Source organism: Loxodonta africana, chromosome 3 (genome assembly GCF_030014295.1).
Source record: "Loxodonta africana isolate mLoxAfr1 chromosome 3, mLoxAfr1.hap2, whole genome shotgun sequence".
Lineage (NCBI taxonomy): Eukaryota > Metazoa > Chordata > Mammalia > Proboscidea > Elephantidae > Loxodonta > Loxodonta africana.
The window spans coordinates 90,267,363-90,287,586 of record NC_087344.1 but is presented as its reverse complement, the minus strand read 5'-3'; the positions used below and the strand labels follow the sequence as shown (position 1 = coordinate 90,287,586).

At 43.6% G+C, this 20,224-nt stretch overlaps 1 protein-coding gene across 3 annotated transcripts in view; it reads left to right on the top strand.

Moving 5' to 3' along the window:
- Positions 1-18,817, top strand: part of ORC1 (origin recognition complex subunit 1) — a 49,001-nt gene extending 30,184 nt beyond the window's left edge. For all 3 annotated transcript variants that reach the window (XM_064281976.1, XM_064281975.1, XM_064281977.1), the window contains 9 exons: positions 4,520-4,617; positions 5,917-6,018; positions 8,001-8,172; positions 8,453-8,560; positions 8,832-8,981; positions 9,686-9,805; positions 12,468-12,637; positions 13,129-13,216; positions 14,765-18,817. In XM_064281976.1, the coding sequence (XP_064138046.1) occupies positions 4,520-4,617; positions 5,917-6,018; positions 8,001-8,172; positions 8,453-8,560; positions 8,832-8,981; positions 9,686-9,805; positions 12,468-12,637; positions 13,129-13,216; positions 14,765-14,959 (1,203 nt within the window). In that variant the 3' untranslated portion in view covers positions 14,960-18,817. The remainder of the gene's footprint in view (positions 1-4,519; positions 4,618-5,916; positions 6,019-8,000; positions 8,173-8,452; positions 8,561-8,831; positions 8,982-9,685; positions 9,806-12,467; positions 12,638-13,128; positions 13,217-14,764) is intronic.
- The last annotated feature ends 1,407 nt before the right edge of the window (positions 18,818-20,224 follow it).

Below are 20,224 nucleotides of genomic sequence, written 5' to 3'. Positions count from 1 at the left end.
ATAGTCTTCCCAGGGGTGAGAAGAAAAAAAAGGAAAAATCCACCCTTTTCTACGTGGAGAGAAAATAAAAGATGGAGAGTGAAAAGACAGCAGAGTGGATACTAAGATGAGAAAGGAGAGAAGAGTGTTCCAAAAAACCTGCAGAGGGACTGGAACCCCTCAGGTCACCAACGGGGCGAGGGTCCCTTAATTAGGCAAGAGTGGGTCCCAGTCGGCCACAACCCCTATTTCCCTCCTTGTTGCGGGGTTTGGTCTTAGGACTGCACTTGGCCACCCTCTTCGTGCCAAATTTCCCGAGACCAGTGGAACAACCTGGCAGAGCGTGCTTACCTGAAGTTAGAGGTCTGTCCCATCCAGTTTCTGTTCCGGAGCTGAGGTGGGTACGCAGTGGACTTTGTCCCCAGTGGGAATTGTGGTAGCTGCCCAAGACTCCTTACCAATCAAATGAGATTGGGGCATGCCTTAAGGGCTGTCAGGGGTCCAGATATTCACCGCCTGGGTTTCACAGTCAGCCATCCCGGCAGAGTCACCACTCGGGTCCTTGTCCTGTCTTATCAGCCAATTGAAATAAGAGGGACGCTGATCACAAGGGAAACAAAGTGGCAAGTTTAGTGTCTGTGCATGCAAGGAGTGCGTGGGGTCTAATAACCATAAGGCCACGTGCTCGCTCTCTAAGGGGGCTGGGGAGCTTTTTGTTTCTAATGGCATTGGGGGTTGGGTTCAGTACCCGGAACTTTCCGCCCTTACCCCTCCCATGCCCATATTTGGGGGGTTGGCTATTAAATCATCTTTTGCCGGATGTACGTGTAGTGGGACCTCTCACTTTTAAAATGGAATTGGGTAAAATCATGGACTGGGAAATATCGTTCTTTGCGGTGACAATCAGTCTGGGAAGGGGCGGGGGTCGGTTGAAGGATGTGATTTTTTTAATCTGTGCATGCTTCAAGGTGTACCTTGGGCCAGTTCAGTGGATGGAGCCACTACCTGCTGCGACTTCTTGAAAAATGTTCAAAACAAGCTTGTGGTTAGCAAAACAAAGAAAGGGGGGAAGGAATGTTGACTGGGGTTTTCAAAATCTCCTCAAAGCCTCTCCAGTACTTGCTATTTTCTGTTTTTTCTTTGATTGTGCCAGTAATGTTGGGATGAGATGGTATCTCATTGTGGTTTTGATTCACATTTTTCTAATGGCTAATGACCTCGAGCATTTCCTCATGTGTCTGTTACCCACTTGAATGTCTTTAGTGAAATGCCTGTTCATTTCCTTTGCCCATTTTTTAATTGGATTATTTGTCTTTTTGTTGTAGAGGTTTTGGATTTTCCTGTAGATTTTAGAGATTAGACCTTTGTTGGACTTGTCACAGCCGAAGTTTTTCCCAGTCTGTAGGTTCTTTTTACTATTTTGGTGAAGTCTTTTGATGAGCATAGTGTTTGCTTTTTAGAAGATCCTAGTTATCTAGCTTATCTTCTGGAGTTTATGTGTTGTTGGTTGTGGTTTGTATCTTGTTAATGCTGTGTATTAGGACATCTAGTGTTGATCCTGTTTTTTCTTCTATGAACTTCATAGTTTTTAGCTTTATATTTAGGCCTTTGATCCATTTTTAATTAGTTTTTGTATATGGCGTGAAGTATGGGTCCTATTTTGTTTTTTTGCAGATGGACGTCCTATTTTGCCAGCACCATTTGTTAAAAAGACTGTCTTTTCCCCATTTGATGGACTTTGGGCACTTGTTGAAGATCAGGTGACCATAGGTGGATGGGTTTACACCTGGGTTCTCAATTCTGTTCCATTGGTCAATGTATCTGTCCTTGTACCAGTACCAGGCTGATTTGACTACTGTAGCTGTATAGTAGGTTCTGAGGTCAGGTAGTACGAGCCCTCTTACTTGATTCTTCTTCTTCAATAGTGCTCTACTTACGCAGGGCCTCATCCCTTTCCATATAAAGTTAATGATTAGTTTTTCCATCTCTTTAAAGAATTCTGTTGGCATTTGGATAGGGATTGCATTTAAAGAGGTCTTTTGCAGTAGATTTGCCCAATGCAGTATGTCATTTTATTTTTCGACTGCCTCTTCCAGGAAGAGGAATTTAGGGTGTGGAAACACCTTCAGCACAATAAAAATGAAGGTCAAATTGTTGCCAGCACCTCTACGCCTTTTATTGAATAAGGTTCTTGCCTCTCACGGGTCAAGAATGAACAGGTAAGGAATGGAGAATTTTCCACACGAGCAAAGCTTTATTACAGAGGCTTGCAAGTGGAGACAAGGAGGGCCTAGGCAACACTTAAACACACACACCACCACACCACCCCCCCACCCCCTGCTCCATCTCCCAGGACAAAGGATTTATATGGGTTTTTAAAGTTTTTTTTTTTGGACGGGTGTTAAGTCATGTTTATTCAGAGGCATAGGGGGAGTTTTCTGGCAAGTGGCCCGTTTTGGGCAGCCATAGGTTAACTGAGGTGTGCATGCAGCAGCTTTTTAAGATGGTTCCTGTCCCAGAGGCTGCTGAGATCTGTAACAGGGCTTATTATGGGGTGTTGCACCTGCACAGTCGCCTGTTCCCCGAGTTCAATTCCCCAGCTGCAGCTGCAGCCCCTCACTGCCCCTGGTGGAAGGTCACACAGCCATCACAGGTGGATGTTCTGCGCATGTCCCTGGGGCTGGTTTCATGTGGCTGCTTCTGAAAGACAGCTAAAGAAGTTTGTGGGCTGTTTTTTGATATCCTGCCCCACAGTTCTGGGGAATGGTTTTGTTTCTGCACCCTGGCCCATTTCCTGTTAGTTTGTTACTTTAACTTGTTTGTATGAATTGCAGATTTGGGGGCCCCTCTGTCTTAAAATGTTCACCTGGCTTCTTGATACTTTCTCAGCTATTTTCAGATTTTGTTAACTGGTATAAAGCCCTTTTTGTTACCAAGTTTTTATTTTTAATTTTTGACGGCATGTGTTTTTAGTATTGGAATGCATGCTTACTAAGTGTGTTTAAGTTTTTGGTTGGTAATATGGATTTTTAGAAATACAGTCTGGCAATACAATCTACCACTGAGGCCAGTGGCACTTTGGCACCACCGATCTGTGCCATCACAGTATGTCACTGAGAACTAGGTAGATAATTTATTGCTGGAGCCTTTCAATTAGTTACATGGGGAAACTGGTTTTTCAAATATGACACAGAAAAACCAAAACAAACTCCTCTGGGTCTCTCTGTTACACAGGAAAGCTCTAATTATGCTTGCAAGCCTTATCTCACAGAAATAAAGGGAAAAATGCAAAACTTTATAAAATTAACACATCCAGGAGGCATCACCTGATGGAATGCTTAACCTATACAACAATGAGACTCCAACTCCAGTCTGCTGAGCTTCACACATTTCAGAAGGGACCCACCTTGAGGCTAAATTAGAATGGAGATGCCTGAAGTCCAGAGGCAGAAAAAGTGGCTAGCATACTGTTTATGCCAAAGGTCATGAAAGGTTTTAAACCCAAGGGTCTGAGAGACTTCTGCCTGAGGAAAAGGTAGAGAGATTATCATCACTCTACAGCCCAGAGGGTAGGGGGTTGAAGTACTTTGCAGAAACTATCCCAGTGGAGATGGAGTTAGCAGGCCTGCTCTAAGGAACCCAGTGAAAACAAAACAGTTGCCATGGAGTCGATTCTGACTCTTGGTGACCCAGCGTGTTACAGAATAGGACTGGTACTACACAAAAGCAGATCACCAGGCCTTTCTTCTTTGGTGCCACTGGGTGGTTTTGAATTGCCAACCTTTAAGTTAGTAGTTTGAGCACCACCCAAGAACCTGCAAGGAGCTCAGTAGCAAGGAAGAAGAGAAAACAGGGTTGTTTCCCAAGTCTAAGCAGTGATCCTAGGGTTTGGAGTGGAAAAATCCTGTGAGACTTCCTCACGAACATTATTGTGGAATATGGAAGATCTGAGTTAAAGCTGGAAACCCTGGTGGTGTAGTGGTTAAGAGCTTCGACTGCTAACCAAAAGGTCTGCAGTTCAAATCTACCAGGCACTCCACGGAAACTCTATGAGGCAGTTCTACTCTGTCCTATAGGGTCGCTATGAGTCGGAATTGACTCCACAGCAGTGGGCTTGGTTTTTTGGTTTTGGAGTTAAAGCTGTGTCACCTTTTCAAACTAATCTAGAAAATGGCTCAAGCTTCCTACTCTGCCTTGTATTGGGTAACACAGACAGGGTTTCTTAATAATTTCTTGTCTCTCTTTCAAGATGATATTTTAGTTTTAAACAATTTTTAATCCATATTTTATTTATTCCTTCCTCATGTTGACACTGTTCTCAAATCCTGATGCTGTATGTGAACTAGAAAAAAGAAAACGTGTTTGGGCTCTGAACAAAATGCGTGTGTAATTTTAAGGTGAAAGAGGGAGGATCCTGGTGCTTTATACGAAGGAACTAAGATTTCACCACCTCTCTTCCTTTTATCAGGTGACCTAGATGGTGTTTGGGGTTTGTTTGGTTTTTTCCCCGTCTGAAATGTGTTCTCCTTTTTGAATACAGCCTAAGCGTAGAACTCCGTGTCAGGTCACGCCCCAGATCCGCAGCCGAAGCTTGGCTGCCCAGGAGCCAGCCAGTGCGCTGGAGGAGGCCCGGCTTAGGTAAGGGAGATGGACCTCTGCTTCATTCCCATAAAGTGGGGGTAATCCACAGTCGTTCACGTACCTGACAAAGGTAGAGTGAAATGAACGTGTGTGTTTGAAACTGGACCAGTGGGTCTATGCCCAGAGTGCAAGAAGCCAAACTGTCAGATGCTGGTTTTGAGAGAAAGGCTAACAAGTGGGAACGCAGAGGTATTGGCCTCAGATTGAGTTCCCTGATCTGCATGAGCAGTGTACAAGTTATACTTATACCTGTGCATTTAAGGGTGGAGGGGAACAGTAGGCAGGATCAGAGGTTTTACCTATTCATAGTTTCTACTGATTTTTTTATTATGAGGTGGCGGAAGTGGCCAACGGAAGAAACGCTTTTGAAATGGGCTCAGATATAACCCTGGTGGTGTAGTGGTTAAGTGTTATAGCTGCTAACCAAGAAGTCAGCAGGCCGAATCTACCAAGTGATCCTTGGAAACTCTACGGGGCAGTTCTACTCTCTCCTGCAGGGTCGCTATGAGTCGGAATTGACTCAGTGGCAACGGCTTGGTTTTTTTTGTTGTCGATGATGCATTTCCAGTGATTTTGGTTCCTTGGCATGAGTCTTTTGGTTCTTTGACATAAGTTCTCTTGCATTATTGAGCATGCATGGCAGCCTAGGGTCATTTGTCGGTCATTGTGCTTTGCTGCACATGAGCCAGTTAGATCTGGACTCTTCCAGGGCTTTCCCAAGGCCCTGAAAAACAACTTCGAGGAAGTGAGTGACATGGTGGGTGGGGAGGTGACTGGGAGTGGCCTGGTACCTGGTGGAGTACTAATAATTGGGTGTCTTCAGCCTCTAGAGTCCACTAACATGTTTTAAAAGAAGCCTTTGTCAGGTGCATCTGGGTGAGCTCAGGGGCTCTGGGGGCGTCGACCAGCCAATTGGCTGCTGTCATTCTCTCAAGGCTGGAGGATGGGTAGTCAGGACTCAGCTTTGCAGTTATAGTACTCTAAAGAACCATGTGGGGCCTTTTCTGAAACACATAAGCCTAGATCCTGCCAGAAATCAACAAAGCCAGTCTCTTGGGATAATGTTCACCCATGTGACTTGGGCGAGCTCTCTGGGTGACACCTGTCCTTGGTTAAGAACCACTGAGTTGGGTGATTTAGGTGGAGAGAGGGAGGCCAAGGGTTATAGGCCAAATGGAGAAAATGAAGAATGAATGCATTCCCTTGAATGTGTGGTTGAGGTTTGACGTAGAATTTATTGAGGAGGTGGTGAAATGCTTCTAAAGTCCTCTTTTTGCACATTTACCATAACTGTAGGCTGCATGTTTCTGCTGTTCCTGAGTCTCTCCCCTGTCGGGAACGGGAATTCCAGGACATCTACAACTTTGTGGAAAGCAAGCTCCTTGACCGCACTGGAGGGTGAGTCATGCTGAGGCAGGCAGGATGGTTTGAGGGGAAGGACCCTGACAGCATGCCACCTCTTGGTCTTTCCTCAGTGTGAGGAGAATAGGCAAAATCACTGCTTAAGCCTAAAGCTTATGAAGCAGCTGTTACCAAAGTAATTTTATAGGAATAGAAATTCTGCTTTTCAGAAAGAATGAAACTGGCCTTGCTTCGGTAGGCAGTTTGCATACAGCATTGCTTATGGAGTAGATGGTTAGCTATAAATAGGTCTGTCTTTGTCATCTAATGCAGCTATAACAGAAAGACCAGAAGGGAATGGCTTTAACAAAGAGAAGTTTATTTCTTCACAGTCAAGTAGGCTAAAGGTCCAGATTCAGGGCGTCAGTTTCAGGGAAGGCTTTCTCTCTCTGTCAGCCTTCTCATCAATCTTCCCCCAGACTAGGAGCTTTTCCATGCAGGGACCCTGGGTCCAAAGGGCACTCTCTGCTCCTGGCACTGCTTTCTAGGTGGTATGAGGTCCCCATGTCTCTCTGCTTGCTTCTCTTATGTCTCAAAAGAGATTGCCTCAAAGGACAAATATTGTATAAGACCACTATTATAAGATCTTGAGAAACAGTAAACCTGAGAAGAACACATACTTTTGTGGTTACGAGGGGGGGAGGGAGGGAGGGTGGGAGAGGGTTTTTTTATTGATTAATCAGTAGATAAGAACTGCTTTAGGTGAAGGGAAAGACAACACTCAATACATGGAAGGTCAGCTCAATTGGACTGGACCAAAAGCAAAGAAGTTTCCGGGATAAAATGAATGCTTCAAAGGTCAGCGGAGCAAGCGCGGGGGTCTGGGGAGCATGGTTTGCGGGGACTTCTAAGTCAATTGGCAAAATAATTCTATTATGAAATCATTCTGCATCCCACTTTGAAATGTGGCGTCTGGGGTCTTAAATGCTAACAAGCAGCCATCTAAGATGCAGCAATTGGTCTCAACCCACCTGGAGCAAAGAAAAATGAAGAACACCAAGCCCACATGACAACTAAGAGCCCAAGAGACAGAAAGGGCCGCATGAACCAGAGACCTACATCATCCTGAGACCAGAAGAACTAGTTGGTGCCCGGCCACAACTGATGACTGCCCTGACAGGGAGCTCAGCAGAGGACCCCTGAGGGAGCAGGAGATCAGTGGGATGCAGACCCCAAATTCTCATAAGAAGACCAAACTTAATGGTCTGACTGAGACTGGAGGAATCCCGGCGGCCATGCTCCCCAGACCTTCAGTTGACACAGGACAGGAACCATCCCCGAAGACAACTCATCAGAAATGAAAGGGACTGGTCAGCGGGTGGGAGAGAGATGCTGATGAAGAGTGAGCTAATTATATCAGGTGGACACTTGAGATTGTGTTGGCAACTCTTGTCTGGAGGGGGGATGGGAGGATAGAGAGAGAGGGAAGCCGGCAAAATTGTCAAGAAAGGAGAAACTGAAAGGGCTGACTCAAGACGGGGAGAGTAAGTGGGAGTAGGGAGTGAGATGTATGTAAACTTATATGTGACAGACTGATTGGATTTGTAAACGTTCACTTGAAGCTTAATAAAAGTTATTATAAAAAAAAAAAAAAAAGAGATTGCCTCAAGACACAGTCCAATGTTGTAGATTGAGCCCTACCTCACTAACAACTGCTGCCCAACCACCCTCATTAACATCACAGAGGCAGGATTTACAACATACAGGAAAATCACATCAGATGACAAAATGGTGGACAGTCACACAATACCAGGAATCATGACCCAGTCAAATTGATACACACATTTTGTGGGGGACATAATTCAATCTCTGACAAGGTCCTACTGTGACCATCTTCCAAGGATGGCTCTTACTGCTTTCACCTCCACATTTCAGGGGTCTCAGTCCTTCCCTCAGGACACATTCCTACACTCCTGGCTAATTACCGTGTGAGGAGGCTGGCCCAGACCCAGCCTGTGGGTCTTCCTTTCTTACCCTAGGTGCATGTACATCTCCGGGGTCCCTGGGACAGGGAAGACTGCCACTGTGCACGAGGTGACACGCTGTCTGCAGCAGGCAGCCCAAGCAAATGATGTTCCGCCCTTTCAATACGTTGAGGTCAATGGCATGAAGCTGACAGAGCCCCACCAGGTCTATGTACAGATCTTACAGGTAAGCAAAGCTGTTGGGGCTTATTGGTCATGTGATAGTAATTTTGGAAGGGCTTCTGGGAACAGTTTGTGACTTGTTTGAACTTCAAACACAGATTTTCTTCCTTTTTTAATCTTCTCATATGGTGTCTTCTCTTGTCCTTCCAGGTTAAGGTTGAGGCTAGAGTGATACTGAAGTCCTCAGGCTAAAAAGCTTACTCTGCTTCCAGATTTAGCTTTAAGCCCAGAGGAGTTAAACCCTTAGAGTTTACCACAGCTTAAGGTGTTTTTCCCCAATGCAGAAGCTGACAGGCCAAAAGGCAACAGCCAACCACGCGGCACAACTGCTGGCAAAGCGATTCTGCACACGAGGCTCCCCTCAGGAAACCACTGTGCTGCTTGTGGATGAGGTGAGAAGGTACCCACAGGGGACTGGAGGAGAAATGGGACCATACTTGACTAATGCTTCAAGAGCAATTACTGGGCAGGAAGGAGGTCCTGGCTCTGTCCTTCATGAATCAGTCCATTCCCAGGTGGTGAGAGGGGTGTGTCCCAACTTAGAGAATGACCCTTTTGACCTCCCCTTTGCTGCTCTGGTGGTGTAACCCGGGAAACACATGCAGCCAAAACAATGGTAACACTCTGGGGCTGACCCTGCACCTCTCACCATTTCCCTGACAGCTCGACCTCCTGTGGACTCAGAAACAGGACGTCATGTACAACCTCTTTGACTGGCCCACTCACAAGGAGGCCCGGCTAGTGGTCCTGACCATTGCCAACACAATGGACCTGCCAGAGCGAATCATGATGAACCGGGTGGCGAGCCGACTGGTAGGTCCTAGGGCAATTCTCGAGCTGTTCTTAACAGCCCCATAAGCTGGAACAAGAAGTTCTTCCGCAAAAATGAATACCCAGGAAACTAACATAAATGGAAAAAATTAAGAAGAGTGATTTCCCTATGTCGTGTCACCATTGCATGATTTTCTGCAAGCATCACAGCTTCTTGGTGTTCTTCTGCTAGTGCACTTCTAAATTGCACAAGCCATGGAGGCTTAATTATTTTAAAAAGTATTTAAGCACTTATAATGTGCCAGGCAGTGTTAGATGCTTGGAGTATAGCAGTGAACAAGGCAGATGTGGTTTCTGCCCTCGTGGAACAGGAAGTACAACATCAAAGATATATTTATAAGCAGGATGAGGGAAGCCAGGGGCTATGGCTGTGCATATTGTAGTAGATCATAAGATCTTCCCACCCACTTTGAATAAAGCACCTCTGCTTCACCTACTTTTAACAATTCTGTTACAATAAAAGGTTCTTAAACTAAATGAACAAATAGCTATAGAGCTACTCCCCTACAGGACCCACTGGCCACTGTCAGCAACAAAAGGAGCTGAAAGCAGTCCTGGGATGAAGTGTTGTGTGGATTGTTGCATGGCACTTGGAAATCAGGCTTGGGACCTGTGCATTTGCCTTCCACCTGGACGATCGGAGTGGGCATTCAGTGACCTTGTTTCTCTGTTGTCTTGGCTCCCAGGGTCTCACCAGGATGTCCTTTCAACCCTATACTCACAGCCAACTGCAGCAGATCCTAATGTCCCGACTCAAACACGTGAAGGTCTTTGAGGATGATGCTATCCAGTTGGTAGCCAGGAAGGTAAGTTGCCTTCGGGGAGCTCCTAGCTGTACCTACAAAGCAGTCACAGTCGTGGGCACCTTCCAGTGAGACCCTGTGCTGTGTGCTTCGAGGCTGAAGTTGAGGAAGTCCTATAAAAACAAATACCAAAAAATAGAAACAAAATTGGAAAATTCCATAACCTTCTCATTGAATAATCAATTAGAAGGCCGTGAATATGGTAGGCTTATATGAGTCAGAATCGACTCGACGGCAGTGGGTGGGTGGGTTATATACAAGTTAACATTAATTAATTTGGGGGAACAAACAGCTTTATATAATGAAGAGGGCAGTATAATTGGAGTCGGATAGACCCCACCTGGTTTGAATTCTGGCTCTAACGTTTACTAGTCAGGTGGGAAGGTATAAGAGAGTTACTTAAAACATCGCTGAGCCTCAGTTTTCTTCTCTGAAAAATGGGAATAATAATAGCTACCTCATAGGGTCCTTTTGAGAGTTAATTGAGGTCATGTCTATAACCTACCTAGCAAGGTACACATTCCATGCTAGATATGGGATTTTGGGTACCTATGTCTTCCAAGCTCACTAGGAGAAAGAGTCTACCCTACAGACCAGTCTTTGAGCCAGCTGAGGAACAAAATGGGTTAAATATCTGCTTCAAGATGAAAGAAAGAAACCACAAATTCACAAATATTTCGGCACTGAAAAGAATTATAAACTTATTTCTAGTTTCTTCTTGTTCCAAACGATCTGAACTCTGAACACTTACAGCAGCAGCACACATCTGTAACACCTGCTTGGAGCTGGATACTGTACTAGGTTCGGGGTTGGAGGTGAGCCAGATATGGTGCCCGTCTTCAGACTTTGCCCTCTAGGAGATAGTTCCTAGGAGAGACCCTCGAAGTTACCGTCTAACCCTTCTATTCAGGAGCGGTTTTTTTTTTTTTTTTTTGCTTCTGCTATCTGCTATCATTAAGTTTCTAGGAGTTCTTATTTTTCTCTGAATAGTCCTTTTTTTGTGTGTCATTCTATATATTTCAGGTTGTTGTCTCTCTTTTTCCTCTGAGATGCTTTTGTATGTTGGTGTTTTGGTCTCTTGTACTATATTTGAATTCTGAAAACAGAAATGTGTGTGTGTGTATTCATATGCCTGTTCAGTTTGGTTTTTAAACTTACTATACCATAAATTTTGGAAGGAAATAATCATTTTGGGGATGTCGCCAGGCTAGGTATGATGGTCATCAGGTGAGTGGTAGAGATTTGGAGATTCTTGGCAAGTTCCAGGAATAACAGAAACTGCGAAGTCCTTGCAGGCTGTAGGGAGTCCAAGAATTCCCTCAGTGATGCCTTTTTACTATGAGACCAGAAGAACTGGATGGTGCCCAGCTACCATTACTAACCATTTTGATCAAAGATTCTACAGCAGAATCCTGATCAAAAGGGGGAAAATATAGAACAGATTTTTAAATTTCTCATGGAATCTAGACTTTCTGGAGCCATGGAGGTTGGAAACTATTGCCCTGAGAAAAACTTAAACCAAAAATACCCCCTGAAATCTTTTTAAAACCAAACAACTTAGCTGAACTAGTAAGGAATATCTGCCTTGAGCATTGTGCTCTTTTAGGATCTATCTGTGTGGGATCAAATGGACAACAGCAATTCGAAAGATTAGATAAGAACCTTAGGAGGCAGTGACTTTATGTTAATTGGGGAGGAACAATTTGGAAAAGGAGGGTAGGAATTATTGTACAACTTGAAGACTGTAATCAGTGTCACTAAATTATACATGTAGTAATTGTTGAATTGGCATATGTTCTGCTGAGTATATTCTTAACAACAAAAATACAATAAATTGTTTTAAAAAAGAATTCCTTTGTTGAAACTTAAAATGCCAGTGGCCTTCTACGTCAGCTTGGGAAAAGGTAGAAGATTCCCTGGGGAGGGAGCCCAGGAGCCCCTCAGCCTCAGTGTACACGGAAAGGAAGGAGCAGCAGCAGAGCTGTTGTGGGTTGGTCTGATTCTTCTGTGTCTTCAGGGTCTGTGGTTTCTTTTCCCCATTCCCAACTGATGTTGTCTTAGCCATTGACTAGGCAGTCCCCCAAATTCACCACGGGCTACAAGGGAGGCCCAGGCTGTGGCTTTATCTCTACATAGGCTCTCCCGCTACCTCCTGGCCTTGGCTGGCTGCTTGTGGGGTCACACTGCTCTATTCCTGCAAAGAACAAGAAAGCTCCTGTTCTAGAAGGATCAGTAATGATATTGGGCTAAGGGTGTCTTCTTCTAGACTTTGGCTTTCTTAATATTAATCAAAGCTGAGATTGTCTGCCCTTTCCGTTGTGGAGTTACCCGTAAAACCAAGACAAGGGTTTGGACTCAGTGAGTAGAGTCCCAGGCAGAGCACAATAGTTTACTTCCTATGTGTCCACAGGCTCCCAGCCAGGAGTAGGGACTTAACTTGCCAGCACCACCTTCCTTTTTCAGTGGAACACAGAATTAATGTGACAGTATGGTTTACAGATAATATTGAAGCTCAGAAGGTCATTTGCCCAGGGTTGGACATCTAGGTAAATGGCAGAACCAGGAGTCAGACCTGGCATTGTGATTGCAAGGCCAGTATTGCATAGATCTGGGCTGAAATGGCAGGGGGACCTTATGTGATTAAAATAAAGTGTCCTTCTTGCAGGTAGCAGCCCTCTCTGGAGATGCACGACGCTGCCTAGACATTTGCAGGCGTGCCACCGAGATCTGTGAGTTGTCCCCCCAGAAGCCTGACTCCCCTGGCCTGGTCACTGTGGCCCACTTGATGGAAGCTGTGGACGAGATGTTTTCATCATCATACATCACTGCCATCAAGTAAGATGCTTCCTCTTATTTAACCCGGGCCTTGCTGGAGAGGTCCAGAGTCTGGGAAGGCCATGGCAATGTGTTCCTTTGTCTCAGTTTTTAGTCACTGAGCCTGAATTTACTAAAGACGTTCTTTTTCTTAAGGGGTGTAGTCTAGTCAGGGAGACAGACCGGTAAACCTCAGGTAGTCACCATTTGTTGAGCTGTACTGTAGTTCGCTGTAATGTGGGGCTTAGTGGAATACATGCATTATGGGGGTAAGGAACAGGAAACAGCCAGTGATATACTCAGCTCATGAATGAGGGTGCTGGTATGTTCCCTTACATTTTCCGTAACAGTTCAAGACTTTAGGCATAAAGGCTAACCTTGCTGAGTAATACAGGGGAACACATTTCCTAGTTCTTTCTCTTTTCTAAAGACACAGAGAAACTATTTGACTTTTCCTCTGGGCCGGTGGTCCAGCCACTTGGGAGCACTCACATCTCCTCATTTCTTTTAAGAAATTCCTCGGTTCTGGAACAGGGCTTCCTGAGAGCCATCCTTGCAGAGTTCCGTCGAACAGGCCTGGAGGAAGCAACATTTCAACAGGTGATCAGTCTCCCTCTGGGTTTTGTTCTGGTACCTTTAGAATACATGGGAATTCCTATCAGTGTATATCAGTTTGTCTATTTTGTTCCACCCTGATTATGCTAAAGAACATCGGGCCAGCACCTATTTTAATTAATAGAGACCTTTAGGAGGTGGTTTCCGCACGTTAGATGGAAGGCCTACTCTGTGCCAGAGGTTGTTCTAGGAGTAGGAGCTTCAAAGATGAACAAGACAGAAGTTACCGTCCTACTATAGCTTATTTTGTAGTGGGGCAAGGATTCCAGAATGAGACCACGTGTAAACAATCACAAAGATCAGACTCTGAATGCTATTTGAGGTTGCATAAAAGGAATCGTTAGAGCACGTTCCTTAAGGGTCCAATCTAAGACTGCTGTTGGTAGGTCAGGAGCTGCTTTGGAAAATGAATTGTTAAAGATGTGTGTGTGTACCTGAGAGTGTGCATTATGTCTGTGGTGCATGTTGTTGACATCTTTATTTAATTAACATAGGTCAGGGAAATGTTTTCCTTTTGGCTACTTTTTTAATGGGTTGTTGGTACATTGTCTAAGGGGCCCTGGTGGTGCAGTGGTTAAGAGCTTGGCTGCTAACCAAAGGGTTGTCCATTTGAATCCACCAGCTGCTCCCTGAAAACCCTACGGGGCAGTTCTACTCTCCTATAGGGTCACTATGAGTTGGAATCAGCTGGTTTGCTTTTTGCGGGGTTGGTACATTGTTTATTAAAAACTTAGTTGATGGTCATGTTTTGACCTTTACTGTTCCCCTTCTAAGAGTCCCACACAGCTCTTCTGCAAAGAGTGATGCAATCTAGTTTGTAAACATCTCCTGAATACCTGTAGTGTGTCACTAACTGTGGTGGGCACCAGAGACACTGAGCTGAATCAGCGAATATCTCTGCTTCTAATAAGCTCTTACTTTGGTGATGGGGATAAACTCAAACAATTACCAGGAAGTGGCACAGACTCACCTGACCCAGTGGGGGGCTTTGTGATGGGGTTCTAGTTCTCTTCCTCCCTCCCCTTATTCAGTATTCTCTCTGGGCCTTTGTGCTTTTCCAAGAGTCGTGCTGTGGCACCTGCTCACCGTATCAGCTAAGGAAAATGCCCTTGTAGCAAAACTTGACTGGATTATGACAGTCTCAATTGTAGACTCTCAGCCCCTGGAGACCAGGACTGTCTGTAACAGTGACAATTGCTGTGTGTTTATATCCATTAATTCACGAGGGTGGTGGCAGCACATTTTATAGATGAAACTGAAGCTCAGAAAGTGAAGTGTCACTGCCCAGGGTTGCGCACCTAGGTAGATGGTAGAACCGGGATTCAGATCTGGTGTTCGATTTCAAGGCCAGCATTGCATTCCGCCTCTGCATTTGTATATCATCAGGTATCCATTGACGATTTCTGAGGTATTTCATATCCTGGACACCAAGTGTCTCATTTTCCCAAAAGAAGAAATAAAATGATCAGACCCAGTCATACCTTGCCTCTGAACCCTGCAGCAGCTCACCTCGGCTTTGCTTCTTGCGTGCAGGTGTACAGTCAGCACGTGGTTCTGTGCAGGATGGAGGGACTGCCCTACCCCACCATGTCCGAGACTATGGCCGTGTGCTCACGCCTGGGCTCCTGTCGCCTGCTCCTCGTGGAGCCCAGCAGGAACGACCTGCTCCTTCGTGTGCGGCTCAACGTCAGCCAGGATGACGTGCTGTACGCACTGAAAGAAGAGTGAGGGGCTTCGACAAGGAAGGACTCCGCTCTGCTGTTTTTTAAAGTCTGGTTTTCTTTTCCTAAACACATGGAATTGTTGTAGAGAAGTATACTGAATGGGAATGGCTGTGTCATCTATTTTGAAATTTTCAGTAAATGGCTTTTTCCAGAGGGTTTGGGAAGTCTACAATCATTGTGTTGTTCCTAGCTATCGTGGTGTTAGCCCCCAACTCATGGCAACCCGGCACACAGTGGAACAAAATGCTGCCCAACCATCCCCACAATCAGCTGTGGATTGGACTCTTGTGATCCGTAGGGTTCTCACTGGCTGATTTTCAGAAGTAGATCACCAGGCCTTTCTTCCTAGTCACTCGTCTGGAAGCTCTGCTGAAACCTGTTCATCATCACAGCAACACAGAAGCCTCTACTGACAGACAAGCTGTTGCTGCATGTGAGGTGCACTGGATCAGAAGCGATTATGGGTCTCCCACATGGAAGGCAAAAATTCTGTCACTGAATCAACACTGCCCTGACACAGTCTTTACAAACATCAGATTATAAAACCAAACTGCACTTCCCACAATAGGCCCTTCGTCTGAGTTTATGTCTGTTATCAGCCCTACCGTTGATTTAATGGCAACATACCATATATGAGCGTATGCACACAATATACTTGTATCTATATAATCGTTCTGGGAGAAGATATAAGGAATTGATTACATTGGTTACCTCTGGAAAAGAGAACTGAATGACTAGGATAAGGGGTGGTAGGAGGACTTTTCACTGTGTCATTATGTGCCTTAAATTTTGAACCATGTGAATGTAACAAAATTTAGTTTATAAAAAAGAACTGCTGGGAATAATATCAGTAATATGTAATCCCTAGCAACAAATAGCTAGAAAATGTAATTTTTAAAAGGTAACCATTTATCACAAGAAGTTTTAAAAAAGATACGTGGCACAGAAAATATGTGGTACTAGGAATAAATCTAATAGCGAGCTATAATTAATCTCTTATTTATAAATCAATTCCAATCAAGATCTTGCAGAGTTTCTTGTATAACTTTGCAGACTAATTCTAATATGTGTGTGGAAACCAACAATGGGTTTAACTGGCATCTCAAATTGCCTCTGAGGCCCTGAGAAACACGTTACCACCCATGTAACAGGCCTGCCAAAAATGTTTAAACTAAAGCTATTGATGAGAAAATTATCAGACAAATTCAAACTGAAGGAGAGAATTCTGCAAAGCAGCTAGTTATGCTCTAAAAATGTCAATATCACAAAAGACCAAACATGGAGGATCTTGAAAGAATAGACATGATGACAACTAAATGTACCGCATGAACCTTTATTGAGTCCTTGTTGTTAGGTGCTGTGGAGTCAGTTCCGACTCATAGTGACCCTGTGCACAACAGAACGAAATACTGCCCGGTCCTGCACCATCCTCAGAATTGTTGCTACACTCGAGCCCTTTGTTGTAGCCATTGTGTCATTCCATCTCACTGAGGATCTTTCACTTTTTCGCTAACCCTCTATTCTACCAAGCATGATGTCTTTCTCCAGGGACTGATCCCTCCCGACAGCATGTCCAAAGTATGTGGGATGCAGTCTCGCCATCCTTGCTTCCAAGGAGCATTCTGGTTGTACTTCTTCCATGACAAATTGGTTCATTCTTTTGGCAGTCCACGGTATATTCAATATTCTTCACCAACACCACAATTCAGAGGCATCAGTTCTTCTGTCTTCCTTATTGGCCAGCTTTCGAATGCATATGAGGTGGTTGAAAACACCATGGCTTGGGTCAGGCACACCTTAGCCCACAAGGTGATGTCTTTCCTTTTTAACCCTTTAAAGAGGTCTCTTGCAGCCAATTTGCCCAATGCAATGCATCTTTTGATTTCCTGACTGCTGCTTCCATGGGTGTTCGTTGTAGATCCAAGCAAAATGAAATCCTTGACAACCTCAATCTTCTCCATTTATCATGATGTTGCTTACTGGTCCAGTTGTGAGGATTTTTGTTTTCTTTATGTTGAGGTGTAATCCATAATGAAGGCTGTGGTCTTTGATCATTAGTAAGTGCTTCAAGTCCCAGTGGTCAGCAAGCAAGATTGTGTCACCTGTATAAAACAGGTTGTTAATGAGTCTTCCTCCAATCCTGATGCCCTGTTCTTCATATAGTCCAGCTTCTCGTATTATTTGTTCAGCATACAGATTGAATAGGTATGGTGAAAGGATACAATCCTGATACACATCTTTCCTAACTTTAAACCATGCAGTATTCCCTTGTTCTGTTTGAACAACTGCCTTTTGATCCATGTACAGATTCCTCATGAGCACAATTAAGTGTTCTGGAATTCCTGTTCCCCACAATATTATCCATAATTTGATCCATATACTCAAATGCCTTCGCATCGTCAATAAAACACAGGTAAACATCCTTCTGGTATTCTCTGCTTTCAGCCAGGGTCCATCTGACATCAGCAATGATACCCGTGGTTCTATGTCCTCTTCTAAATCCGGCTTGAATTTCTGACAGTTCCATGTTAATATACTTACTAACGCAGCCACTTCTGAATGATCTTCAGCAAAATTTTGCTTGCATATGATATTAATGATATTGTTGGATAATTTCCACATTCTGTTGGATCACCTTTCTTGGGAATAGGCATAAATATGGATCTCTTCCAATCAGTTACTTGGCCAGGTAGCTGTCTTCCAAATTTCTTGGCATAGATGAGTGAGCACTTTCAGTGCTGTATCCGTTTGTTGAAATATCTCAACTGGTATTCCGTCAATTCCTGGAGGCTTGTTTTTCACCAATGCCTTCAGTGCAGCTTGGACCTCTTCCTTCAGTACCATTGGTTCCTGATCATATGCTACCTCCTGAAACGGTTGAATGTCGACAAATTCTTTTTGGTATAGTGACTCTGTCTTTTCCTTCCATCTTTTGATGCTTCCTATGTTGTTTAATATTTTCCCCATAGAATCGTTCCGTATTACAACTCGAGACTTGAATTTTTTCTTCAGTTCTTTCAGCTTGAGAAATGCTGAGCGTGTTCTTCCCTTCTGGTTTTCTATCTCCAGGTCTTTGCACATGTCATCATAATACTTTGTCTTCTCCAGCTGCCCTTTGAAATCTTCTGTTCAGATTTTAAAAATCTATCCTAGATTAAAAAAAAAAAAAAGTTGTAGATACCCATATGGAGTAAATTCATATTAAATAATAGTATTATGTAAGTGTTAAATTCCACGAGGGTGGTAAAATATTGTGGTTATATGGAATGCCCTTGTTCTTAGGGATTCATGCTGAAATATTTGGGGGTGAAAGTTCAGATGGCCTGTGTAATGGGTCTCCCAGAAATCCATATCCTCCCAGAACCTCAGAATGAGACCTTATTTGGAAATAGGGTCTTTGTAGATGGAACTAGTTAAGAATCTCGAGATGAAGTCCAGGATTTCGAGTGGGCCCTAAATTCAATGACTAGTATCTTTATAAGAGAAAGGAAAGGGAAGTCTGGACACAAACACACAGAGAAGAAAGCTATGTGAAGACAGAGACTGAAGTGATGCTGTCACAAGCTAAGGAACACCAGGAGCTGGAAGAGGCAATGACGGATCTTTCTCCGGAGACTTTGCAGGGAGCGTGGCCCTGCGGACACCTTGATTTCAGACTTCTGGCCTCCAGAACAGTAAGAGAATAAATTTCTGTTGTTTTAAGCTACAAAATTTATGGTAATTTTTAATGGCAATCCTAGGAGACTAATACAGTCTTCAACAAATTTCTCAAATAATTCAGCAAAAGAAAAAAATATATATACACACACACGTACGTATATTTATAACTGCATATAATGGACAGAGGTTCAAAGTTATAAAGATCTCCACAATTAATAATAATTAAAAAAAAAAAAAAACTATTGCCGTCTAGTCGATTGTGACTAATGGGGAACCTACGGGGCAGAGCAGAACTGCCCCATAGGGTTGCCAAGGATAGGCTGGTGGATTTGAATTGCTGACTTTTTGGTTAGCAGCTGAATGCTTAACCACTGCACCACCAGGGCTTCACTGGAAATAATTTGGCAATATTTAATTTGAAAAATGTAGAAATTCTATGAGCCAGCAGTTCCATCCCTAAGGATATGCTCTAGACAAAAAAAAATAATGATAATACATAAGAAATCATATCCAAGAATGTTCACAGTACTGTTTGTAATGGCAAACCACTGGAAAAGTGAATTGTGTATTTTCATACTATGAAATATCACACAGAGGTGAAAATAACTCCAAACTATACGTATCAATATGGATGAAGCTTACAAACAAGGCTAAGTGGGAAAAGAAGCTGAAGGATATATGCAGTATGATACCAATGACATAATGTTTAAAAACTTGCAAAAAATACTATGTATTGCTTAAGGATACATACATATCTTGTAGAAATTAACAGAAACGCTCAGGAATACTAAACACCAGATTCAGGATAGTCAGTACTTCTTTGTGAAAGGGAAGTTTTGTAATATGGAGGGTCTACAGGTGGCTTCAACTGTGTTATAGTGTTTTTTCATAAATTTGGTGGTAGGTGTCCATGTATTTATTAATTGATACAAGAAATAGGAAATGTTGAGTGCCTACTATGTACCAGGCAGTGTTTTGTTATGTTGTACACAGGGTCTCTGAGTTGGAATTGACTTGAGGGCACCTAACAACAACACTATGTACTATGCGCTGCTCTAGACACTGGAGATACATTAGAGAAAAAACATTTCTGCCCTCATGGAGTTTACATCCTAATAAATGAGAAATATTGCATATCTTTGTGTACCTCCTAAATATTACATTATAAAAATTTAAAAATATATAACTCAACAACAAAAAGAAAACATCGTTAAAAAATGGGCAAAGGACTTGAGCAGACATTTCTCCAGAGAAGATATACAAATAGCACTGAGCGCATAAAGGGATATTTGATGTCATTAGTCCTTGTTATTAGCTGTCAAGTCATTTTCGACTCAGTAGAGTTTTCTAGGCTGTAATCTTTATGAGAGCAGATTACCAAGTCTTTCTCCCATGGAGCCGCTGAGTGGTTTGAACCACCAGTCCTTCAGCTAGCAGCTGAGCACTTAACCATTGCACCACTAGGGGTCCTTCACATCCACTAAACCAAAAACACAAAAATCATTGCTGTCAAGACCCTATTGAGTCAGAGTAGAACTGCCCCATAAGAGCTGCTGAGTGGGTTCCAAGTGCCAACATTTTAGTTAGCAGTTGAGCACTTAACCATTGC